The sequence below is a fragment of the Dermacentor albipictus genome, chromosome 6, assembly GCF_038994185.2.
Source record: "Dermacentor albipictus isolate Rhodes 1998 colony chromosome 6, USDA_Dalb.pri_finalv2, whole genome shotgun sequence".
Lineage (NCBI taxonomy): Eukaryota > Metazoa > Arthropoda > Arachnida > Ixodida > Ixodidae > Dermacentor > Dermacentor albipictus.
The window spans coordinates 82,585,019-82,611,760 of record NC_091826.1 but is presented as its reverse complement, the minus strand read 5'-3'; the positions used below and the strand labels follow the sequence as shown (position 1 = coordinate 82,611,760).

Here is a 26,742-nt window from a genome sequence, read left to right as displayed (position 1 = left end):
AGTCGACACCATCGGTTGCAGAAAAATCCGCGGTCACTTGATGACCAAAAACAGAGTAGCACGTAGATGTCATTCCCTTCGACTGCAAATGGTCGCTTTGATCGAAAAGCGACTGATTGGGATCAGTCGCTTCGCTGTTCGATCGGTCGGTAGCGGCGGCTGTAGTCGCAAGCCTACTGAACCAATCGGCGGCGCAGGAGTCAGACGTCTGAATATACGTAACGCTTATTTTACGTGCTGATGAAGATATGAGAAGACGTGAACGGCATGAACCGCGAGACATGTCGATGTGTGTCCAATGGAGCAGCGGGTCGCGCTTTGCCAGTGTGAACATCGATCGCCGCGAGTCGATCCTTGGTCGCGCGTCGCGGTCGGTCGCGCGACGTCCGTCAATCGCAAGTGTGAATGCGCCCGCAGTGTATTACAGCACGTATTATTCAGCGCAGTTCGCGAATGCTCGCAGCAATGCTGAGCGAGTTTGCTTGTTGGAATTGCGGTGTCGGTGGTCGAGCCACTCGCAATTCCAGAGAAAAGGCCCTGGTACCGAGGAGGCACAACCTATCTACCCTCCGCGGTGGCTTATACTGGTTATGGCGTCGTGCTACTGAGCGCGAGGTCGTGGGTTCAATTCCCCGTGGCGGCGGACACATTTTCGATAAGGAAACGAAATGAGAAAAACTCTGGTTTATTCAGATTTCGCTTCACGTTGAAGAATCCCGGGCAGTCGAAGTTAATCGAGAGCCCTTTACTATGACGTCCGTGCAGTTTCAGGACGTTAAACTCCACTATGTAATTTAGCCTTCCTTTTTTCCGAGGTTATCTTGGAGGCAGTTGCCTGTTACAGCAAACATTATTGGCTTGTAACGAGGTGGAGTGCTGTAATCCTCGACATTCGGTGACCATGCGAAATAGCCGCTTGCCGTATGAGATTAACCGAAAAATCGAAAGCTTCTCATTTTTATTGTCGTTCCTTACTTCCTGCATACGAGAGAGCGACAGCGTCGGCAGAATTGGGGTTGCATTCGATTCGGCCTTCCCAGGTATCTCACGGTGTCTTTTTTTTTTTCTTTCTTTTTTCGCGTTCCTGCCACGTCACCCTCATAGGCAGCTAGCGGATTCTTTCCAGTCAGGTACTCGCGCCTCCAAAAAAAAAAAGAAAGAGAGAGAAAGAAAGAAAGAGAAACTTAGCTTCGACCAAGGAGGCATCAGGAAGCGTTAAAGAAGGCATATAAGAAGACAAAAAAAAAGGCCCCGTGAAGGTGACAGACGGGGAAGGGGGTGGCCGCGACCTTTCCCGCGCATGCTTGCATAATTCCGTACGCTGATTGGTCGGTCGGTTGGCGTCGGGAATTCGAACCGCGTCACGCAAGAGGCAAAGTGGCGCCCTCCCATGGCGGCCTCGGCACAGCGGCGAGTCGAGTCTCGGTATCCGTAAAATCCGCACGATGAGACTCACGTTGCTGCTGCTGCTGCTGCTTGTTCGCACGCTTGCTCCCAGCGAGGCGGCGCGCGTGTCCGACATTTCGCACTCGTCTTTCCGGTCGCTACGCGAATCGGCCTGCAATGCGTGGCGTATTGCTGGAGCGAGAATTCTTTTTTTTTTTTTACTGAGTTCAGTCGTTCGTACGGAGAAGAATGCTCGCGACTAGAAGACGCGGCGCATCGAAAGCGCGGAAAAGCGCGTATCATGAGCTTTTCGTTATACAACGGCATTGTTTTTTCCTTCGTTTTTTCCTTCTCTTTGTGTAGCTGGTCAACGAGGCTGCCTGCCACGCGCGGAAAGTGCGAAAGGCGTGAAGAATCGTCGGGGCGTTTCTCCGCCCCGCCACGGCGCGTGGGCGTAGGCTGCTTGTGGCCGCCTCTAAATTAAAATGAAACAAGCGCGTCTTTTGTTTCTCCTCTCTGTTGAATGCTTTGCTGCAAGAGGCAGTGCCTTTCATACATTCCTTCCTCGCTCGTATATCTCAAGCCCCATCCAGCTCCTCCCCGCTTACGGGCTCGCAACGGCACACATCGCTTCTTTCGCATCTGAAGGCAAGACGTAGAATGCTCGATTGCAGGCACGATGTTTCTCTTCTTCTACATATGGTTACCTGTATTCTATCTCTTTCACAGGAAAGCGGGGTAACAATTTCAGGATAGCACACTGGACAAAGTGTATAGTTAATCAACAATGCCTTCCTTTTCCGCCAGCTTCGTTTGCCTTGCTTCAACCTTTTGATTCTGGAGCGACATGCCGACTACCGAATCCATTATTAAAGAGGGGTTATTTGCAAAGTATTAACGCCTTGCTCAGCAGCTTTGTTGCCTGGAGGACGATACAGCATTAATAGGTCTAGATAATGCGCATGGAACTAGAGAATGCAAATGAGAGGTGTTGGAAACCGAGCTATATAGATTCCATTCACGAAGAACAGGAGCTCAACATGTGTAACTCTGCGATGCTCTTCTGTAGTCTGTGTACTCTGACGCAGCCTGAATAATATTAGGGACCGGCTCATTACTTTCTGGCTCCGACTACATCAAACAAAACAGTCTTAACATGAAGGACTGTACTCACAGGAATGGGTCGTAGACGTCTAGCACCTTCCTGGTGATGAACCGCGTCGTGTCCGAGTTCTGGCAGATGATCTTGGCCAACGAGGCCTTCCTGATCTGCGCCAGCTGGTCGGGCGTGAACCGCCCCACGGTGCCGCCGTTCTCGTGCCAGAAGCGGTCGCAGCGCCGAAGCCGCTGAAACTGGAAGCCCAGCAGGCAGCTGAACGTCGGGCCAACCACGGCCCCGGCCAGCGGGAACTCCGAGAGTCCGCCCGTGAACACGTCGACGTCCTCAACGTCACGATATACTCCGGCGATGGCCCGGAGCGTATTGCGTGGAATGTGGCCCTCCAGGTCGGACCAGGAACGGGCACGCGTCAGCCCGCAGAAGGCGCGGTAGTCGTTGTACGTCCTCAGTCCGTGGTCGCGACCCCGCTGCAGATTGATGGCGACCAGGTCGAGGCCGGAGAAGGGCACAGTCTTGGACTCGAAAAGGTGGTTGGTGACCATCTCGGTTACGTGGTTGTCGAAGTTCTCCATTGGCGTCGAGAGAAGGCCTCGCAGCAGCTGGTCCAACCTGTCCCTGCGGTACAGGGTCTGGCTGTTGAAGAACGCGTCGGTGAGCTTGAGGCCTCCCAGCTCGTCGTAAGCAGGTCCTACCAGCTTCAGCACCGGGGGTAACAGCGTGTGGCCGAAGCGGAAGGCGGCCGTTGCGAACTCGTTGAAGGATCCGACGTCGCAGTTGGGGTCGTATCCGCTGTAGTATCCTTCGTCGAGCAGGTGCAAGCCCCACTGGCTCACGGACTCCCAGCCTAGCGTCCGCGGTATGAACTCAGAGTAGACGATCCGTTGGTACATGGCACCGACGATGCGTCTCGCTTCTTCGAAGAGGCGGTCGTCATTCCAGTGCGGGTTTAGGCCCTGAAGTGCTCGAGCTACGCGGTTGTGCTCCCTCGACATGATGGTGTGCATCGAGGTGAGTCCGGGCTGCTCGCTGACGCGCGTGTCTCCAGCTATGAAGCAGCGGCCGTTGGACGAGATGCAGTCCGCAGCGCCGTCCACTTCGGACAGCAGCGGCTTGAACTGTGGTCCGGCGGGGTGGGCGCTCATGTTCAGCAGACCACCGCGGAAGATTCTGAGCTCTTCCCTGGCGCAATCGTCCGAGCCGTACACAGTCGACAGATCCATGTACCCTGTGACTTGGTTTATCTGTTCCCTACTTCCGAGAGTCCTCTGCCCTGACATGGACCTAGTAAAGGGCAGGCACTGGGGGATGTTGGGGTTCTTCCGGCTGACGCTAGGGAAGTGCGGGTCGTTGGTCGGGATGGGAATGGGGAAGCACTCCTTATTGATGCGACTCGGCGAGTCGCACTTTCGGCAACGCAGCGTCTCGCCGTTGGGGCCTTCGGCAAGCGGTGTGTGCGCGATGTCGTGGTCGATGAACTGTCCCAGCTGCATGAGCATCATAGTGTACCGCTGGTGCGGCCGGCTGGAGTCTCCGTGAACCATGAAAGAGACTAGCCGGGGACTGGGAAGTGGTGTTCCAGTGACACTACGTGAACGCGGCGCCGACACGCCGTCTTCGTACAGACCTGGCAGGACTCTTCTGAAGCTGTTTCCCACTTTACCCAGGTTAGGCCGCCTGAGGTTGTTGCAGCGGCCCGAAAGCGTCCTGAATGGCGTCCTCTGGTCGCAGGGACCCAGGGTCTCTTCTTCGCAGGCAGCCGGTTCCTCGAACTCTGTGGCAAACTTGGACAGGTCTACCTGTCTGAGTGCTGGTATGACGTCTTGCCTGCCATCGCCTTTCTTCATTGCCTTGAGCAGGCGCCTCGTAGCCAGCTCCAGAGCCTCAGACTGGTTGTGTATGCTCCTGGAACCAGCCGTGGCCCTCATGAACCCGCCGCGGCTGTTGAACCTGCCGAACTGGCCTCCCTGGGACGCTGCCAGATCGGCGAGCGCGTCTTGCAGAACCGAATCGGGTACGTTAAGCAGCCTCGATCCCTCCTGCCAAGCGTCCAGGTCGACGTTCGTCAGGAGCCTGTCCTCGCACGACATGAGGTTGTTGAGCCACGGGTCCGGAACCCGCATGGTCCGCGGTTGCACCACTCCTCCGCCGGACTTGAGGAACACATTGTCGCAGAGGACGCGAGCGAGGCTGGTCTTTCGCAGCTCGCGCAGCTGGTCCTCGGTGAAGGACGACGGCTGGTTGGCGTTCTCGAACCAGAACCTGTCTGAGACGCGCAAGTGCCGGAACTGGTGGGCGTAGATGCAGGCGAGCGTGGGACCGACGAGGCCGCCTTCAACGGGAGTCTCGGCCAGGGCAGCTGGCAGCAGGTCGACATCGTGCACGGTTGGGTACAGCTGGCTCAACCTGAACGCGGCGTCCGAGCTCATGACGCGCGACAGGCCGTCGAAGTTGTCGATGGTCCGGAGGCCGCAGAACTTGCGCCAGTTGGTGTAGCCTGCAAGACCGTGGTCCCGGCCCTGCTGGATCGCAACGGCTGTGAGGTCTATGCCGGACTCTGAAAGAAAAATGCGACAAAAAAACATTGGCGCAAATCATCTACGGGCGTCAAGCACAGCGCATACATCGTCATAAGCCGAACTAATTCCATAGGGTCAGCAAAAGCTCATATCTCAAAGGTATTCAACAAGGACTTGCCCTGTGCCTACTGCACCCGTTAACTCGTTTTACCAACCCTGTCATTTAGTTCGATTCACTGCCACCCGCGATTACTTCATTCTTCGCTCGGTGTTTGCTTTGATTCTAAGATTGCAGGCTACATTGAGGTCCACTCTTAATTTCTGCCAGAATACGTACGTGTCATCTCCGCACGTTCGTTTCCGTAACGCATAATTCATGCTATTTTCTTTTTGTCTTCCTCTTTTTGCATGTTGCACTTACATAACCTTTCCATCTTGCACTGTGACCATGGCACTTTCCAAGCCATTTTCCGTCACTCTGCAATTCCCTGTCCGCAAGGTGATCAGTGGTGAAATTCGCTCAATATGTTCCTAATTCAACGACAAGGGAGTACGCTGCATCTCGCACTTTGACGTGGTTGTACTACATGGCATCCTCAATTACTTCAATGTTTACCCGTGCGCCGCACCCTTCGCGGCTATACTTGGCCAAAGTAAATGCGCTTGCTCACTATTTGCGTAACCTCTGTGTAATGCTTCTTGTAAATTGTTGTTTCCTCGAGAGAATATTACACATTGCTTACATTGCTTACATTGCTTGCACCTGGCACGGCACCCTCCATAGAAACTTCGATGGCTGCACACACCCCCGACTTCACAACGGCGTGCATAGCGCGGAAAACCCAGCTGAAGTAAGTGCACCCCCCCCTCCTTAAATGTTGTCAGGCAACTCTGTTTTAGCGCGTGCCTGGAGAAGTGAAGGATGTCGCGCGTTTTAAGTAAACAGGTCACAGACACACACATCCTCGTTGCCGCTGAAAGAGCATCTCGTTTCTGGCACTTCGCGGCAACAGGTGTTGATGTATGCCCGCATAACTTTCTCTTAATGATTATGCTGGGCGTCTTCCAACAGGGCTTGCTGCTTGTCCAGAGCCTCGCGTGGTTCAGCGCGCGTTTCACGTGACAATGGTTAGGTACGCTGCGGTACTCACCGACGCAGACATGCGCACAAACAGTGTCTCTTGGAGGTAAGGTATAGAACCTGGTTGTTGGACTCACTGCTCCTTTACTTTTCTTAGCGTATAGTAGTAGCATTTGCATGTCCCGATAACGGGAAGGGGAGCTGACCGAATCGCCAAGACTGCAGCTCCCGTAGGCACCAGCACCACAGTTGCCTGTGGTAATAGTGTCAGATAAATAGACGAATTACCGAACGAGCGAACGAACGAACGAACGAACGAACGAACGAATGAATGAATGAATGAATGAATGAATGAATGAATGAATGAATGAATGAATGAATGAATGAATGAATGAATGAATGAATGATCAGCGCATTATGACTCATCGCTTGTGTTGCTCGCACGGAATTATCAGAGATGCGAAATCACTAAACTCTGTAGTTATCACTCGGGAGCGGTGTTTGTATAAGTCATTTGTCTCCATTCGCGTTTAAATTGACGACGGTGATCCATGCGACCGGTGCCCTGAGTATAACGACTTTTCTGTCTCACTTGACCTGTGTAATGTTTAAGATGGCACGATGCTTGTAGGTTTAGGATTAAGCGGGCTCCAACTGAAGATGGAAAAGCGAGCAAGTTGGTTGGCATTCGTGTTGCAGTTTGTGCAGCGCTCACAGTTGGACGGCGGACAAGGAGAGCACACGAGACACACGAGATTGACTTCCGCCTGACTTTTAGTCGTAAACACACGTCGAAAGATAACTAACAACAAAAAACCGAAACCGGAGCAAGCTGGAGCTGTCGGAAACGGTACGTCTACGACTACTCTATTTCGCTTATAGGTGAAATATAAATTTTATTAAATGGACAGTAAAAAGAAAAATAATGTAGGTTGTATTATTAAATTGCCCTTCTACAATATCAAGAAAACCATGGAACCGAAAGACGACGACGCTTTGATGTTCCCACGCTGGGTCGCCGTAATGCCATGGGTTTTGACGGCGTCTGATGGTTTCTGGGTAATTGTTTAATTATAAGGACTCCGTCGTATTCTAAACAAGCCACAGACTAAACTTAACGAGCCGAGAACGTTTGCTGAGCCACAGCTGCCAAAATGCGAAAAAAAAAACGAAGATACTTGAGCTTTGTGAGGTCACGTACCGGTGCTGGGGCTTTGACGTGAAATGGGAAGCAATGGAACTTCGACCTTTGATTGTACCTAATAATACTCGACATTATTACCGCGAAATCAAGGAAAATGGAGTTTAGAAAGAATGCCTCATATGTGTAACCTGATTTAGCGCTTCTCTTTAGCGTCCCTCTAAAGGACGATGCTTCTGTCAGCCAACCCTGGCTGATGCTACCCTTCGAGGAGATTCGGGATTGCTTCAGCAGCTTTGACAATACACCTTCGCTTCTACGCTCTCTGGGGGATCTGCGCCTTCTAGGCCCTCTGGGGTCTGTCTCGAATTTTCTTGCTTAGCGTCACCTTAGCCTGGTTGTTCCTCTAAAGTATTTTTCTTCGTTACGAAAAGACAGTCAGCTATGGAGGCGGACCCGGAGTACTGAAAATTTTAGATATATTGAAGAACGCTTAAGTTTCGCCCATAAAAGTGGAACGCGATAACATTCAAATACCCCTGACTGCTTCTCGCGCTTTCCGGCAACTGCAGCTTATATGACCGTAATGTTTACCGGGGAAACGCTGGCGTCGAACGCTGAGCGAAGGCGGGCTTTCTCTTGCAGAAACGCGGCCTCTTGCGTGGGCCGCAATGGATGGATGGATGTTATGAGCGTCCCCTTTGGAACGGGGTGGTGGGTTGCGCCACCAAGCTCTTGCTACTATACTGCCTAATATTCTACCTAGGTTAAACAATGAAAAAAGACAAAAAAAAACACTATGAACTACCACGCCCAAATTTTCTGATCCCCTATTGCGGACTGTGCTTTGGTACGTCTCCGTCTTTTGTCGTTTCCCTACTTTTCTTCCACCAATCCTCCAGTCGCCTCTTACTAACGTATATTGCGGACATGTTTGCTTCACCACTGCTCCCTCTGAACCCAAGGGCTTCAAGGAGGCCAGTGGTGCCTAAATCGACCCCTGGGTAGACGTCTTCACATTCTAATAAAACATGCTCCGTAGTTTCCCTAGCTTTACCACAGCAAGCACATGCTTCTTCTTCCTTCTTATATCTCGCTTTATAGGTGCGTGTTCTAAGGCATCCTGATCTCGCTTCGAAAAGTAATGAGCTTCCCTTTGAGTTATCAGAAATGGTTTCTTTCCTGATTTCGTTTTTTCCTCTTAAGTAGTTACTCATGACAGGTCTCTTTTCCATTGCCGCCACCCACGAAATGTACGGACGCGAGCGCCATCTGGATGATGTTGCATGGAACCGAACAGGGCGCGCCGCATTATGAATGGTAGAAACGCTGGAAGAGGAGGTTCGTGTTCCCGCGTAACAGAATCACGTTTTCTCGTACATTCAAATTACAATCCGACGCTATCATGCTTGTAGGTTGTGTGTAAGTCGTACCTTACGATTTTTCCGGCGCATTCTACTTTTAAAAATTCATTCTAATGCCTCTGCGTTACACGGAGAGCCTGCGTGGTTCGGAATGATTTTTCGCTCACAAAACGGTCGGCGCTGGACGCCGACACCAGATTTTCTGCGGCACGGGGCCCTTAACGCTGCAGGGGCGCTATGACGTAAAACTATTCCAAACTTTTCTACTCCAATTCTGCTATCAGCCCTCCCCGATTGGTCAAAAACTTTTTTCGACCACCCCCACTTCACCTGTCTGTCAGGCGACGTCACGAAAACCGCGATAGCTCCCCATCTGATATGATGCGTACGCACTGATTATGCATGTTTTGACAGAAAAAAGAAAAACAGGTATTTCTGATTCGGCCCTTTTTCGCCATTAGTCCTCGGCTATTGGTAAAAAGTTTTCGGGCTGCACCCACTTCACCTGCCTGTCACGCGACGTCACAAAAGCGCAAAAACTCACCGCGTCAAAGTGACGTGCACGCGATAAAGATGCATTAATATGCCGAACAAAACTGAAGTTTCTTCGGAATAGCCGCAGGCTGCCCCGTTCCGAAAGGAATAAAAGATGGCTGCTGCCGATCGCTGCGACGCTGGCTACTCGCACCTGCCGGAGAGCATGGGTGTATTTGCGTATAATAAAACTTCTTGCGTGGCCGTGTAACGTTTTCGAGCACTTTCGGCACGTTTACCACCTCATTCAGCCAACTCTTCTTTGCTGAGGGTCAGTTTTAGCGTCATTCTTAAGCTTCCGTTGCATGCCGCCGCTATTTTCGACCAGCCACCACAAGATAAGTAAGGGAAAGCTGACCAATCGCAGACGCCGGCACCACCCTCTTGACCCGGTTATCGATTTTCAGTGCACTGGCTCTGCCCCAGCGGATCCCTCTCCACTTGAGCGTTCTCCTCACCTCTTGTCAGCCAATTAGATATACAAGCCGCTCAGTGTAGGCAATGTTATTCGTTTTTCAAGCATACAAAAGTGACCGCCTATGAACGAGGAGAGTGTTTGATTGGTCTGTACAGACAACCCTGTGGGTGACCGCCCGGTGCTTGCGTCGGTGGTTACGCAAATTTGACGTCAGCAGATTGGAATAGGAACATATTGGAATAGTTTTACGTTATAAACCCCAGGTCGCGTTAAAATGCGAAAGCAAGGAGCGCACGCATTTGCCGTTTGTACCTTTCCACCATAGACGCGCTCCTATCGTGAGCGAAAAACTGTGAATTTACGCACAACCTTCCGAACAATCACAGTACTACGACATAGACGGTACCGCCCTTTTCCATTTATAGTCTAAGTACAAAGAGAAAAAAAAAACATGAAGCGTACAAACTGTCGTAGATTTCAAAAGATACAAAAATTTCAGCGGTCACCATAGGCGGTACTTTCAGTTGACACCCGAAAGAATGCCAACTGAAAGCACCGAAAGTACTGAAAGTTCCGAAAGAATGGTTTGTTTATTCGTTTGTTTGTTCCTTTCTTTCTTTCTTTCTTTCTTTGTTATCTGAAGAAGCTCAGCATAACTCAGCACAACGCATAACTGAGTTCCCTCCGGCGAGGTTCCGACTTTACTGAAAGAAAGCCACGCAGCTGCAGAAAAATTCGTCCCGGACCGAGACTCGAACATGGGACCAACGCCTTTCCGCGGTGGACGCTCTACCATCTGAGCTAAGCGGGAGGTTAGCCGATCGCTGAGCGAGCGCGAATTAATCGAGAACTCGAGGAACGCGATGGGAGATGTGCACATGTGCAGTGTTTAGCGCAATGCCACAAGAGAAGGCAATCGCTAAAGAGTTTGTTTACGGAAGAGTGTTCTAAGAGAGACCGCTTCCGTTGCAAAGAAGCGTCGTAACGAGCTTATACCACGCGGCGAATAAGAAGTAGTAGCGAGGTGACAGTGAGGAAGGGAGAGTGCAGCGCAAACGCGTGCACGTTAGGTCAGCCACGCAAACACGCATAGCCCGCTTACTCCTCATCACCCCCCCCCCCCTCCCCCCGACCCCCAACCCACTGCGCCACACAAACCTGGTTTTGCTTTTCTCGGAAATTCCGCTACGCCCGGGACGATCGCGCACTGCAGTCGTCCGCGACCGTCTCTCAAAGGACGATGAGGAAACGGAGGCGCGTGTCGGGTGGGGGGTAGGGGGGGGGGGGTGGTCGCGAAACGCAGAACACGCAGGTTGCATTCGCAATCCGCGTCGCGAACTGTACACGCTCGTCACTGTACAGCTGACGGGGTCGTCTTCCCTCCCGCGCTCCCAGGCGTCTTGCACTGCAAGACAGAACCGTTTGTCTTCCGGGCAGCTGGCGCGCGTATACTCGTCGTACGGGCCATTCCCTGCGTTGCGTCACTGAGTGCGCGCGATCGAGCTACGTGTTTCTCGGGCTGCCGTGCGCGCGGTACCGGCCTGACGTACACCGACGTACGTCGCGACTGCCACGTCCGCAAGACACGAGCGTGTAAACACGCACACACGCACTGCACGTCTCTGGGGTCGCCCGTATAATCGCTGATGGATCGTCGCCGTCTCGCGTCTCTTCTCGCGTCGCGGACGAGAGCTCGCGAGTGTCACGCGACCCTGTAGTGCGATATGGAAACGTGAAGCGGTGCGTCTGCATCGCAGTCTCAAGATGAAGCGAGGCGGCACCTTTATTAGCTGTGGTCGCTCGATCTCCCCCATAATGACAGGCGTCGTGTCCGGGGTTGGGCGATCGTTCCGGATAATACGATAACGGTGAAATGCGGTTGGGGGACCCCGCCTTCTAGTCTCAAAAGCGGATCGCTGCGACTTAATCTGCAGCGGCGAGTACTGACTAAAAAAGTGTACAGGGTGTCCCAGTTAACGTTAGCGAAGCTCTTAAAATTCAAATAAAGAATACGTGAGGACGCAACCAGTGGTCTTCTGTCAGCAGTGGCGTACCGCACCAGGAGTACTTTTTTCATAATTGAAGTATTGATAATTACACGATATTAATGAACGAATTTGTTAACTGCTGAATTTAGTGCAGTAATTCCGAGTAACGGCTGGGGCTGCTGGTGTTGCGGCGCCCGGACGGCTATTTTCATATCTCGCGCGTTTTCTTTTTAGCAGTGAAAAATAATTACGCGAGACATAGCACGCCTAAAACAACTGAATCGGGTGTTTTAACACACAATTATTACTTTTCTGTCAATATTCGGGCCCTAACTTCGGTAATTAAAATGTTCGTTAATTAATCTCATCTAATTATTGATACTTGAATTATGAAAAAGAAAGGATATCCTCCTGGTGGGGTAGGCCACTGTTGACAGAATACCGTTGGTTGCATCCTCATATATTCTTTATTTAAGAGCTTGGCCAACGTTAGCTGGGACGCCCTGTATACCGTACGGCGTAAGAGAGCACAGTAGTAGGAAAGCGTAAGCGCACTGAAGCGGAACCGATCTTCCGGTACTTATTCGGTATGCGCAACTTTCGATGATAATATCATAGTGAGAATGTCGATCGACACCTGCCGCTGCCTGCTGTAAAGGGAGTGGAAACTTCGTCAAGCGATTTCCTTTCCACCCCACCTCCTCCATCTTATCGTATTGGCGGAAATAAAACTGTATTGTATTGCAATATAGTGCTGAAAAGTTCCGAGCCACGGGCTCTGGTATTTGTGTCGCATTATGACAAATGGCCTTGTCTTTACGGAAATGCGCTAATTGCGACCGCGGGATCAGTCGTGCGTACCACCGTGGTTTCGGCGGCGACGCATATTACTTCATGTTCTGCTGCCCTCGCCGGAAGATCTCACAGACAGCAGACTAACGGCATTTTAGTTCGAGCACATCGCCACTAGATGCATGCCACCATCGATGCATGGTACCGCAAAAGCCTATAGACAAGCTGCACGTTTCCGAACAAAATGGCGCATACTACTTCAGGCAAAACTAGCGGAGAATTATGTATAGACCCTGCCCTTCTTTTTCGCCGTTCGTCGCTTTGAACGATAAGTCACGCGACCACTGCTTACACATTCAAAGGTGTCCGCTGTTGCAGAAAACGCTTTAGTGTAAAAGCACGTGCGAATTTTTTCCTCCTAGCACGTGCACAATCGCCCGGCTTTGCAGCAGGTGATTCGCGGTTTGCGGCGCTGCCACTTTCCTAGATATCTCCTCAGCACATTGACATAGCTTCAGCCGGAGCTGTGAGACCAGAGCGCCAGCAAAGAGCCGCACCGCGCTGTACATGTAATTACACTCACCTACAAGTACTATAACATTGCCTTCAGAGAAAACACAGGCTTAATATTAGAGACAGTCGTGAGTGTTTTCGCCCGCACAGACTGTGGCGGCAAGCACTGCCGCACTTTTGTGACGTCACGCTCTGCGGCTGGCGTGCGCTTACTAGCTCACCTACACGTACTATATCATTGCCTTCAGAGAAAACCCAGGCTTAACACTAGAGCCAGTCGTGTTTTCGCCCGCACAGACTGTGGCGGCAAGCGCTGCCGCACTTTTGTGACGTCACGCTCTGCAGCTGGAGTGCGCGTACTAGCTCACCTACACGTACTATAACATTGCCTTCAGAGAAAACCCAGGCTTAATATTAGAGCCAGACGTAAGTGTTTTCGCCCGCACAGACTGTGGCGGCAAGCACTGTCGCACTTTTGTGACGTCACGCTCTGCAGCTGGAGTGCGCGTACTAGCTGCCCAGCAGGGTTCCGCAGACGGCAGCCCGCGGTGCGGCGCGTCGCGCGAGTGGCGCAACGGGTCGTACGACGTCGGCCGGGATTCCAGCAGACGGCTGAACAGACGGCGTGGCGGCGCCGGAGATTGCGGCGTTCGCGGAGCAGCGGAGAGAGAGGGAGGAGGAGCAAATGAAGACGTGGGTCGCCACCGCGTCGCGGAGCAGTAGAGAAAGAGAGATCGATGATCGAGAAACGATGACACGCACGGCGTGCCCGCCCGGAGAGGAAAACTCGATTCGGCGGCGTCTCGCTTTCTTTTCACCCCCCCACCCCCTTCCCGCTTGTTTCACCGCTGGTTTGTTGTGCCATCACGGTGCGCCCTGACGAAAGTGGATGTGAAAGCGGGCATGAGGGAGAGATCTTCCCTGCGTCCAGACATGCGAGTCAAGGGGTTAATCGAGTCGCGCGCTCTCGCGGATTGACGGCGAAGGTTCATTAACGGTCGGTCTCTAGAGAACCGAGGAAGCCTTAATGGTTCAAGGTGGCTTATGACTCCCGTCTGCACCCGAGGCATGTCTTGGATGTCTGGTTCGTCTTGCGTGATGCAGAGGGCTTTGTCCGCAGATGTCGACGCGAGGCCGTGGTGTATTGGTCGAGATTATCTAAACTCCAATTCCGCACATCGTTTGTCGCTTCGGTTCAGAGCATTTATCGCGGTCAACACCGACCTATTTTACGTTATTTCGACATAGTAAATATGTTCATAATTCTGATGGTTCTCTATTGTTCAGACGATGGAAGCTGTTTCACAAAGGAAGGCAGCGTGTACGGCGTTCGGAGTTTTTGGCCGTTAGATATGAACTTCAACTTGCATCCTAAATTTCTACCACAGTGACATCCGTCCGGCGTACACGAGAAAGTGCGTACCAGACGTAAAAAAAAAAGCGTATTCTTTGAAGCCGTTGCGATGATAAGCACGTTGCCGCACGCAGTGGACACAGATGACTCACGCAATGCTCACTCAGGTAATATGACCAGAACGAGGACTCTGTTTCTCCAAGCTGTTATTTCCCAGCTGCCGTCGCTTGTTGCCGGCAATATGGTGTGTGGGGGAGAGGGCACACAGCATTCACCTGCGTCTGGTGACGTTTCAAAAGTGGCCTGGAGGAAGTCAGTAACGCAAATTGTGGTCGCGAGGTCTGCGTGTGCATCCGTTGCGCTTTCGAGCACTCCTTTTCGCGTTGCCGCTTCGTGACGTACGTCGTTCTCTGGGAAAAACGTAAACTGCGTTGCGTTTGTTGTTGTTGTTGTTCTTGAGCACGTGCTCGCGGAGGTGAGCGAACAGACAAAGAACGAACGGCGCGCGCACCAACCGCAAGCGAAGTGCGGAGCCAGAGGTCAGGCAACCTGCAACCGAAATAACCACTCCCGCTCTGGCGTCGTGCATCTTTCTTTCCTCTTCTTTCGAGGCCCTCGAAACGATCACCCACGGGCCGGAGCAAACGCGAGGAAAGCCGGCATATTCCCGACCGTGCGCGGCTGAAACGCTGCCGGGTGCACGCGCGTGCGGTTCTTACGCTGTCATGCGGTGCTCAACTCTCTTCGCGTCTCCTGCGTACGTGCCCGGGCCGTGCACCGCCGTCTGCGCAGCAGTGCTCGACGAGATTTCGCCTCTGCACGCGCTGCGCTCGGCGCTGCAAGCGGTCTTCGGCAGTGACGACCCCCGGGCCACCGCTGACGACCCGGAAGCTGTCTGCCGTGACGTCTCCTCGGCTCATGCCGGCGCATCCGGCCAGACTCGACTATAACGCGCTGTTCCGTTCAACCCACTCGCGGTTCCTCTCTCTCTCTTTCGCTACACCAGCGAAGAACGTTGACTCGCGATCCCCCCCGCCGGTGCAGCGTCTAAATCGCTTGTGTCAGCGGTGTGTGTGGCCGCGCTGCTACTGCAGTGTTCGACGATGGCGTGTTTCCACGCCGAGGCGTTCCCCCGCACGGACCACCTATTTCCTTATGTATTAAGAGGAATAGCTTTCTTTGGCTCTTTCGCCCGTTTTGTCGGTGGTTGGTGATCGAACTTTCACTGCGGATACAAAGGCGCCTATTCAAAGGGCGCGTGTTGTTGGTGTTCGGTGAAGAACGGGAACATTACATATAACATAGAACAGCCTAACCACCAACAATAACGACAACAATAACAACGAAAACGCCATAACATTCTATGGGAATGCAGTTCTTTGTGACTTCTGGGGCGGCATTTCAAAGGTAAAACGAATATTTCGTGAGATGTCATTAAACACCCTCTGCTATTGCGGAAGTGCGAAGATAGCCAATGGACGACGATGCGAGGACACGCTTCGGCGGCTTTGAATGCATGTTCTGATAACATCGTGTGATTAGTTGTGCGCGTAAACGAATAGCTAGCCGAGCCTGCCTGCACGTAGTGTGGGGCGACGGCCAACTCTGGGACATCTGAAGGTTCAGATTCTGTTGTTATATATACTCTGGTGAAGCGATCCGGAAGGACAGTCCTTCCCTTCTACCGTCACCCTCTAACTCTGTGGCGGATGCAGGAGAGGGCTGCGGCACCGCAATTGAAGTTCCGGTTAACGCCTCTGTTTTCTACGTATATGCAGTTGAACGACAAACCGTGTTTAAGTGTCCTCACTGCAGCAAATATACGCCATAAAGAACGCTAACTGCGCTCTTTATGCAAAGTACCCTTACGGTAACTACTCTAACGAAATTTGTGCGAGTCTTACACGAAGGCCACCTCATTTGAGTAATATTTCTAGGGAAAGCATTGAGGATTATTGCAATAACCCTACATACGAAAATTTTCCCATCTCGCCCGCAAGAGTGTCGCAGGAAGATGCGGCGTATATGTACGTGTTGATGTTAAAGCTGCAGCACGCATCCGCTGCTGCTAGGGGGAGTGGCTATCGAGGCAGCGGCAGAAGCTCGTGGAATGAAAACGCATGAAGCATACCTTTCTTGACAGGGACGCAGTGTCGCTCGTCGGAACAATTCGCGCAGAATCCCAGCATGTGAAACACACTCTACATGCGGTGGACCCGGTAAATGATCGGCCCCTCTCCTGGATCCCCGTGGATCCAGGGAAGCGGCGGCTCACCTCTGTTCGAAGAGGCGAACATGTCCTGGGTCACGTGTCGCGAGACGAAGTTGTCCATCTTCTGGGCATGCTGCATGAGTGCGCCGGCGGCGATCTGCTTGAGCCGCGAGTACAGCTCCTGGGGCCGGAACGCCGTCTCCGGCAGGCTGCCCAGCCGCTGGAACCGGCCCGGGTCGAACAGCTCCACCTGCGTGCAACAAGCAGGGACTGTTTGTCGGTGGCAGCTTCAACGCTCGAGGACTCGGAACTGCTTTCTTTTCTTTTTTCGTAACTATAACCACGTGGTAACCCCGGACCCACTATAGCTATGGGAGAACGCGCGAGCGGCACTGACTTACAACCATATGGTTTATTGCGGAGGCCTCACTATATAAGCATTGTTGAAGGAATCTTGGGAGTCGCGTTTACGAAATGCTGGTGACGTAGACGGAAGTATAGTAGCGCTGCCGGCGACATCATAAGGCTGTGAGTTCAGAAATAGCGATCAGAACAGTTGTTACTACGACAGACAAGTTGTAGTTAGCCGCTAGCGTAAGGAAGTCGGTAGCGACGTAACCTTACCGAACGTACGTCCTGACCCCAAGGAAAGTAAAAGCCATTAAGCCGTTCTCGGCAACGGCTGGCTGGCCTTTATTTTTCTTGCCACAGGCTGTACATTGACATTCACTCCCCCTCCCCCCCTCTCCTCTTAGGCAAGTGGAAAAAAAGGGCATTTAAAGTGTCGGGTTTGAATACAACGCAGCAAGTTGTCGTCATTATGTTGTCTGGGTAAATAATACCTCTAAGCACAAGCAGTGGGCTTGGCGATAGCTGGAAGAAGCCTTCATCTGCAGTGAACATATAACAGACTTATTACGGTGACGATGAAGATAATAACCCTATATTTTGAAAGGGTGGTGCTAGCAGAGGGTGTATAAGAAATGCTGAGAGGGCGTATGACACTTTGTTGGGTGCGTCTGTATACCTTTCATCGGTTCTCGTGCTGCAGTTCCGTTAGCAGGGGTTAGTGCACTGGCAGCGAACGCTTTCTGAAATAATATTTGAACGCTTTCTGAAATAACAATACTCGCCGTAGATTGTTAAATATGCGGACAGCGGAGATCTTAGGTCTTCTTCTAATTCTGACGAAGGCGGCCCAAAAGACAGTTTCGCGAAGGCAACATCGAAGTCACAAACGATGCCAGCTACTTTGCTGTCTAATCAAAATGGCGGCTGAGCAGGTGGCTCGGAAACTGCACAGGAAGGTCATCTGCGAACGAGAAAACGTAGTCACGCTTTCTCAGGCGGTTAGTATAAGCTACGTGGTGTTTTTCATAGTGTTTACCACACGAAAATTTAATAGAGTGATATATGTGCTTTTCTTAGCTTCTTGTTTTCGAAGCTAGGTATTGCCAACTGTCTTGTGGTATGTAAACGATTTTCATTTTGGTTTGGTTCCATTACTTGCGCACGAAGTTTTGTTGCTGTCATCGTCAACGTCTCTAATGCTGGAGAGTATTGGAACGAATCTCAGTGACCAGCTTGTCAAAAAGGGCGCAAATAATGTTGTTTCGTTTTGTTACATAAGGGCTGCATCGCTTATAATTCTAAGGTTTTGGCTTCGTTATTTGACGTGAAGCTCCCGCTAAACCGCGTATGACCATTCAAAAGTAATTTCGTTATATCCAACGATTTCGCTAAAGCGAGGTTACCGTCAAATGAGCCGAGTAGGTTTTCCCAAGCGAGTTCGCGCCGTACCTGCGCGGGTGCAGCGGAGGCCAGAGCCCAGACACCGGCGGCCGCCATGACGTTGGTGACCCCGGGCAGGCGGCGTGCGTCGTATCCCCGGAAGTAGCCCTGGTTCTCGAGGCGCAGTCCGAACCGCTCGACCACTTCCGGTCCCAGCAGCGCCGGCAGGAATTCGTTGTACGTGATGAACTGCATCTCAGCGCCCACGATGCGGCGAGCTTCCTGCAAAGTCGCGGAGGGCGCAGCGGTTAAGCACTAGGGGGAATGCAAGTGCAAGCAAGACCTAGTCGCGCAACTTTCTTTCGTGGCTATTAACAGCGTCCAGCGAAGCTGCCTTATCGATAGATTTCCACGTGCGCTGTATTTATGCCGCATGTTCTGAACAGCGGCGCTCTGGCGGTGCAGCTGCGTCAGTATTTGCAAGGCTATGAAAATGACACGTTCTCGCGTGCACTACACGACAATTTCCAGTGTTTCATATCATTCCGCATGAGTTCTGTGACTGTAAAACAGGTGACACAGGGAATTATACTTCACTGCTTTTGAATCGTTTCGGAGTAATAGGTCCGCCTGCGACTGTCAATACTCACCTCCTCTTATCCCATATTGTTCATCCTCTTATCATATATCTTATCCTCCTATCCCATATTGCATCTCCTACATATTTCGCATCAGTTCCACTAGAGGGCTCTGTGACACGGCTCTGAATTGAGTAGTGTCGTGCACATAGTAACTTGCTTTGACATTTTGTGTCTGCATGGACGTACCGTCTCATGTGTGTGCCGTTCTCATCCGTGCGCGTTGTCCATAACACTGCAGCTCGCGTTCACGTTGTGTACATGTGTGCGCGCGTTACCTCGCCTGCATCGCCTGATGCTCGCCTGATGCTGTAATTCTCATCCGCGCATCTGACATCTCGGACGAAATCGGGGCCTCGCGTGGTTCGTTAGCTATTTGTAACTTGGTCTATACAGTCTACAGTGTAGTCTGTTCTGGCTTTTTATATCCACATGCTCGTTTGCATCTCGAATGAAATCGGGACGTAAAGCGTTTAATTACTCTTCTGAGCTCTTTTCATTATGATTAATCGTATCCAAGGAGACGTTGACGCCTGCAGATGGCGCTTGCGAATCCACTCTTCTTAATGGACAGATAAGTACGGAACGATGCAGAATATTCAAACACAGAATACAAAGAAGAATGTACTAACGACGTATTTAAGGTCCACAGATATGCAAAGACAATTAGAAGAAAAACAAATTTTCCTGAACAGCCTCTAAGATAGGAATGTTTTTTTCGGAAGTAAAAATGACGTCGCTCGTTTGGGCCGTGTTCCCTCTCGTGAACATGGATGGCATTCGCAACCGCGCCCACAAGAGCCACGAGAATTCATGATGACGCGGCGACAAAGGTGATCACGGAGACGCAAAATATGTGCAAAGGCTCTTCGCGCTCGCTTTTCGGAACTTTATTTTTGTCATATATTTGTTCGCTTAACTACCGCTGTTTGAAAAAGAACAACCGCCTTGCTTTTATTTTTTATTATTTCAATGTATACAAGCAAGGCATTGCAAATGAGTACTTCGGAAGACCGCAGAGCAGAAGAAAGCTCGCAAAGGCGCGACGCTACAAAGGAAACTCGTACGTTATCCGGAAAAGGAGCTTCGCAGGTGACGGAAAGTTCCTCCCGGTCACGGGATCGGACCCAGGACCAACGCCTTTCCGAGGTGGGGGCGCTCGCTCTAACCAGCCGAGGCTAAACCACGAGGCCAATAGGAGACCACCAGAACGCTCGATGGCCCAATAAATCGAGACAACATCTTACCCCAGTGGCAAGCAAATGTGGCACGGCGTCTTCGCGTGTGCAGTCGATTCCGGCCAAGAGTCTATAGCTCACCTGGAAGGCCATCCGAGGCTAAACCAGAAGGTAAATAGCAGACTACCAGAGCAAGGCCCAGTAAATCGAGACAACTGGATCCCAAGGGGGCACCGAATGTGGCACGGCGTCTTCGCGTGTGCCGTCAAAATCCGGCCAAGTGTCTATATAGCTCACCTGGAAGGTTCTCTCGTCGTCCCACTGCGGGTTGAGGCCCTGCAGGCTGCGCGCCACCCGGTTGTGCTCCCGGAGCCACACGGTGTGCATCATGGCCAGACCCAGGTCGGAGTTGATGCGCGGGTCCCCGCTCGAGAAGCAGGGCGGGTCCTGCGACCCGCGGCGGCAGTCGAGCGTCGCCAGGTCGGCCGGGGGCAGCTCCTCGCCGCCGGCCGTCCGCTGGCTGAGCAGCTGGCCCGCCTCGAATGCGCGCAGGAACTTGGCCTCGGCCTCGGAGGAGCCGTAGATGGTCGAACCGTCCAGGAACGACGTCACCTGCGGTCGCAGCGCCGGCGGTGTTAGTAAACGGAAGACAGCGAGACGGGGAAGTGCGAAATGCAAACGGAGCGGATTAAAAAAAAGAACGGGGCGCTGCGTGTTTCGCCTGCGGCGACTGCATTTCGGTTTGCATAGAATTCAGAAGCACGCTGGCTCCACTTAACGAGAGGTACGTGCTCGCTGCTCGTTGTGTAAGACTAGTATATTTTGCACATTTTGTACGCACTTGTACAATACACTGTAAGCAAAAATTAGCCGAGATGGGAGTTTTATCGGCTTATCAGCCCCAATAACTCCCATGCCCCAAGCATTTACTCCGTCATTGCGGAGTGAAGACGGCATATGTCTTCATTATACTCCGATAGGTTAGGAACGGAGTATAAAAACGACATGACACGATTATACTCCGCACGGAGTTTCAGGTCACGTGGTTGAAAACTCCCCACGGAGTTAATAGCGACGTGCGTGCGTGTGTCAGCGCGCGTGCGTGTGCAGCTTGTGAAGCTCCAGTGCCTTCGCTGGTTATTTCATGTGATCATTTGCCGAGAGAACGTATCATCAGTGCACCGAGTAGCTGCAACGACCGATTAGTGTTTTGTGTGAACGTGTCAAGGTTATTTGCACTCGCTGCTCAAACGCGCTGGACGTCTTCCCTGGGTTGTACGCTTGAAAATCCGCGATAATATTTTCGGTGTCCGAGAAAACGCCAATGCGACAAGATGTCGTGCGCCTGTGCAAGGCATGTTTTGGCTGTGTACAGCCGCTCAATCAACGAGATCGCGCCGTTTGTACATTGAACGCAAAACGATTCGTGGTATACAACTGTCGGTAGCAGTTCACAAACTTGAGCAAATTGCAGCAGAAAGCGCGACTTCTCCGTCACAGCGACGATTACTAATCGAAACAGACGACGAAATGTATCACGCTGCCTCCTCGTTGCGTCGTCTGCAGCCGTCGCTGCCGCTTCCCTGGCAATCTTATTGCAAAACCCAGTACCCAAAACAACGCCAGATTATGGGCCCGTGTCGCGCGCTGCATGCTGGGGCGGTAGTCAGACACGGCGTACTGGTGCGAAAAAGAGCTCTAGCGCGTTAAATACGCGGTTCCCGGAAACGTGTATATATTTCTATTCTATAAAGAGCAATAATAAACGTACTAGTGAAAAAAAAAAAAAAAGGCGGATCGGGAATCGATCCATTGACCTTCAGATCCCCAAGCGCGGTACTTTACCACTACGCCATGTCAGCAGCTGCGAAGTTATGAATAATTTACTAGATTTTAGTTAGACAGAGGGACATCTCGCACAGATAGTAAATGCGTTATCGTCCAGCAACTAAAACTCACGCCTGTACCAGAGAAATAAAGTTGCTGTTCTTATTCAGTAGTATGCTTGGAAGTGTCACACCATCGATTTTCACTTGCGATAGGTACTTTAACTACTAAAAAAGTCCTAAATTAACCGCCTACCCGGGAAGTTGTATGGGCTGTTACTACTGATTTCGATAGCCGTTTCTTGTTCTTCAGGCATGGGATATGCAACGTTTTCTAAGTTCAGTGATGCGATTCAATTGACACGTCCGTTTAGTCATATATCTTCGTCAGAGAAGCGCAGGCTAGTGATGGCAGCCTTCGGCGACAGCACGTATGCTTGTGTTTATGACGCGTCACATCGGCGCGCATCACTTCTTGTACTGGCACCGGAGACACGAAAGAAAAAAACTGTTTACTTAAGAACACCGATGCGAAAGTTGAAATATGGAGTGATGTATCCTTGTTTAGACTTGTTGGTTCCTGAGCCCAGACGCGCCGATAGCGTGCAGACGGACTCGGCGGATACGCCTGAGCTTCGGTGGGGACCGATCTCGGCGCGGGTAGCTGGCGAAAGCTAAAATGCGTGTGTTTGAGCCCCAGAACCTTCTTATAGTACAATAGGGAAAGTGGAAGCGCGCGAATCGCCTCAACTTCGTCATCGGTGCGATAATATCAATCAGCGGTAGGCTTCGAACTCGGGGCCCGTTCGAGCGCGTCTGAACAACTTCTGGATTTCATGTCCACTCCACAACACTGCAACAACGGCGACAAATCCCAGTCATATGTTACGCGCAAACTACTAAAAAACGCGGCGTCCTCTGCGTCTGCGTGATTTCGTTCAAGAATCTAGCTATCCGCCCAGTCAAAAGGGAAAATGCAAAAAACGAGAGTGATCTTCAGTGTCAAATGTGCATGTATAAGCAGGGCAGCTTACGCACCTTTGCACCAAGCTGCGACACGAAATAGAGTGTTATGACCCCAAGATATAACGTTATTTAGGACAAGAGACTAGTATCAAGCGATGAAATTGTATAAAGCATTTAATATTCAGCAGCGATCGTCCTCGCGCACTGGAACCAGCGCGGCACAAACACACCCAGCGCAGTTTCCAGTGCGAACCAGCGAACTGCAGCGAGAACCAGCGCCTGTACAGCACAAACCAGTGCGCCCGAGAGTCATGGCAGTGGAACCAGCGTCTCGTCCAGTGGGACCACGGAGTGGGACCCAGCGTTCTCACTGGTGTCCCGTCAGTCCTAGCGAGCGCCAGCGTCCCCATGTGCGATCCAGTGTCAAAAAACGTGCTGGTTTCACACTGGAAGGCACTGGAAGCAACAGACTTGAGCCTCGGACGCTCTCCCTCGCGTTCGGGAAACACCTGCTTTGCGCGCGATCCGCCTTGCAACGCGTCGGAGTGGTTTCCGCGGCGATTCGTGTGGTATATAGGAACAAGCCCCTGCAAACACGACCAGAATACTCGCAGCCAAGAAGCTGCAAACAAACGTCTATGCTCAGCACTCCTTCGTTTTAGACAAAACGATCTTACTAAACGCGAGTGTCGATGTTATGTCCACCCGATGTTATCAACGCGAGTGTCGCCGCAGCGGAGTGCCGTCTATTTAGGCTCCCCTTGCAGCCGCTGATATCGCTGGGAGCCACTAGGCTTAGAACCTATATTCGTCAGGTCAATAACGTCTCTACAATTTTGTCATGTCTGATGAAAATGCCACTGGCTGTCTTGGCTTGACATTGCTTTACTAAATGTCTTGACATGGTTGGCAGCGATGAGCAAACACATACGCAAGCCACGCAAACCACCGCGACTCACGATCGCTGTGCTGCCCGCCTATATACGAGTCAACTTGTATCGCGGATCTCGAGTTGTGACTAAATTAATTAACGTCGTGCCTCAGGGACAGGCTGGCCACTTTTATAACGCCGGGCCCTTTGGAGCTGGCTACTTATATAGGTCGAGGTGGTCTTTAAGCACAGTTGCAGAACCAATGAACCAAGAAAAATTGCCGTCAGCCGACATTGTCTGGCCATGACATAAATAAACTGCCAACATATTTAAGCAGCACACGCATAATCACGTCACTGTAACCAGAGATGATGAATAGTGTAACCTAGTGTCTCACGTTACCAAAGTTATATGTGCTATGCTGAATGAAATCTCTATAAGCTTACGCCAAGACAAACTGCCCTAATCTAACTAAACATAGAAAATTAAGGCTAAGCTTTAATAACATCAGCTTTACACGTGTGACAGGTGGGCCAGTACTTATCGATTCACCCTAGCTTATGGAACATGCTAACCTACCGAAACTCCTTTAAAGTGTAAGCTGCTATACCATATCTAATACCTGTCACACTGGACATTTTAATGTCATAGGATGCAAATTACATTCAGTGCAATAAATGCCATTCGACCTGTGGTGGTGGTACACAACAAAAATTGATGTCATTCGGTCATGATATCAATGGCAATCATTGCAAAAAAAAAATTGGTGAGAGAACAAGAGCAAGGTATATGTAGAATGTCTATGTAGAAAGTCAATTTATTTTAACATATATATGGCGTGTCACTTCACCAGAATAACACGCATATAAAACTTCCAATTCCAGAATTTCTAGCCACTACAAGCAAAAACAAGGCTTGACCAGCTTAGTAGCCATAGCCAATAAATTGAAGACAAACAATACGACTGACATGGCAGTGCTGGACGACGCTCGGTTGCAGTAGCCGAAGCAGTTAGTTGATGTGTGCTTTGCATTGCGAACAAAGCAATCAGAGGAAGAAGCGAGACTGTCAAATAGATCCATACAGGCGCCCGACTGCTTGCAGTATAACTGACTAGTAAAGCGACAGCCGCCAGACGCCACTGAGGTGGAGAGTAAAAAACATTTTGTGAAAGCCTGCCATGCAGCTTTCCTTTAGTAAAATAGCAGATGCCTTAAATAACACAAAATTAATTACCTCTTTACATCACTGTTTCTGAAATTATGAATGCTCAATGTCATTTTAGTCATTCACCACAAGTGCAAAGCTGACTGATTTTTTTCAGATTCATTTGATTGCAGAAGTAATTCGATTCTAATGGCATTAAATATCGCTGCGTAACAACCGAATAATGTCATTCAATGCTAATGCCATTCGATTCGAATGACAATAAAATTTCCAGTGTGACAGGAGCATAACACAACCACTTGTGAGCCACTGGCCATGTTACCACTATCCATTCATCTTTAGAATGCTGATTAATTATGTTTCAGAATGATTTCATTAAATATGCTAGTCCTATTCCCCAGCCTGTGTGAATTAGTCACTTGTGAAGAAACTTTCCATGTTTCTGTGAAGTATGGGTTAGGTTGCTGCATCAGCTCAGATAGGGTACCAGAAATTGTTTCTACCCGTCAAATGACGAAACACAAGTCTACAGTTACCTTCATTGCCTTTACATTGCACTTATTGTGCAAAGTATAAATGGTATTGCAGCTTTCGAAAAATTGATTCAAAATCAGCTATTTATTTTGCATCCGTATTTTGCTCATGGTGCACATCTTTCTACAGAAATTGCTATATCAATGTCAGCAGTAGGAGCAAAACTAAGGTAGATCATTCTTGTCGCAGATTTTTAGAAAACATTTGAATATCAAGTATACTGCAAGCAATCAGTGCAGGCTGAAATTATTTATTTGCTTCATGACTTACAAACAACAGGCGATGGAGGAATCAGATTTTGTGTATTCATATAAATACTTTGTACGTACAAAGTAACTATGCACAGCACAACATATAATACTCCTGAATTCATGTAGAAAGATTGTAACGCATACTGTTGAGTAATATCTCATGGTGTCTTTTTAACTCTAGAAGTGAACAGTGCACCCATAAAATTTTTGTAGTTGGAACAAATGATATGAAGAAATCATATATACTACTTCAGATGAGTAGACAATTACATCTGCCTTTAACATAGTGCACAGCCCTCAGCACTGAGAACATGCTAGAGATATTGACACATCATAGCAGGATTCACATACTGTAACAAGTTTAAATATTTTGCTTTACAGCTCGATGTCCAGAGCTGGATTGCTATTATCTTGTAAAATTACCACTCACGCCAATTTTCAAGGAATAAAAAGCCGGATTATTTCAGCCCCATTACAGATATTTCTTTTTTTTTATTATCAAGCAAGAACGTCTATAAAAGGCCACTCATTGAAGAAGGCAAACAAAATACAAAATTCCACAATCACAATGCAAGGTCATGCAAACGGCTCGTGGGTTCTATCGCAGATGCAGGTAAATCACAAAGATAACGAGGAAACACTACGTAATCGCGTTTATTCGCTGGAACGCACTGCAGCCACTTGGCTGCAAAAACATCGTACACCACCGCACATTTCTAGCACACACCACGTAGGACACATGTACGCTGCAGAGATATGTGTTTTTTTTCTGAGGAATGTTCGTGAGTCGCACGATAAACACAGAAGGCACGGGCGACAGGCGCGCAACCCGCGCACATTGAACACACCGGCATGAAAGCAAATGCGGACGACACCGGCGTAACCTGCGCTAGACGAGTGATGAACCCTGCTAGATTTGATGCTTTCCGACAGAAACAGTTACAACACGCACGGAAACATCGCACGCTGCCCAAGCGTACATCTGATACCGTGTCAACAATTCCTGAGGCTACAGTTGATGTTGACGACAGCAGAAAGTTATTTAAAACGAAGTGACAACGCACGTAGCACGGGCAGGAGCTCATAACGTCATGAAAAAACTTCAATACAGCTGACTTGAAGTGCAGATCTCGGAGGCCATACTTTTGCTGGCTGCACAT

At 50.4% G+C, this 26,742-nt stretch overlaps 2 protein-coding genes across 3 annotated transcripts in view; one reads left to right on the top strand and one right to left on the bottom strand.

The window, feature by feature from the left end:
- Positions 1 to 26,742, top strand: part of LOC139061250 (major facilitator superfamily domain-containing protein 4A-like) — a 457,040-nt gene that overhangs the window by 104,915 nt on the left and 325,383 nt on the right. The window lies entirely within an intron of this gene.
- The window catches only part of LOC139061248 (uncharacterized), a 185,020-nt gene that overhangs the window by 6,416 nt on the left and 151,862 nt on the right, over positions 1 to 26,742 (bottom strand). The window contains exons 5-8 of the mRNA XM_070540955.1: positions 20,264 to 20,578; positions 18,220 to 18,432; positions 16,483 to 16,669; positions 2,561 to 5,060 (exon numbers count right to left, since the gene is read on the bottom strand). Of these exons, the coding sequence (XP_070397056.1) occupies positions 2,561 to 5,060; positions 16,483 to 16,669; positions 18,220 to 18,432; positions 20,264 to 20,578 (3,215 nt within the window). The remainder of the gene's footprint in view (positions 1 to 2,560; positions 5,061 to 16,482; positions 16,670 to 18,219; positions 18,433 to 20,263; positions 20,579 to 26,742) is intronic.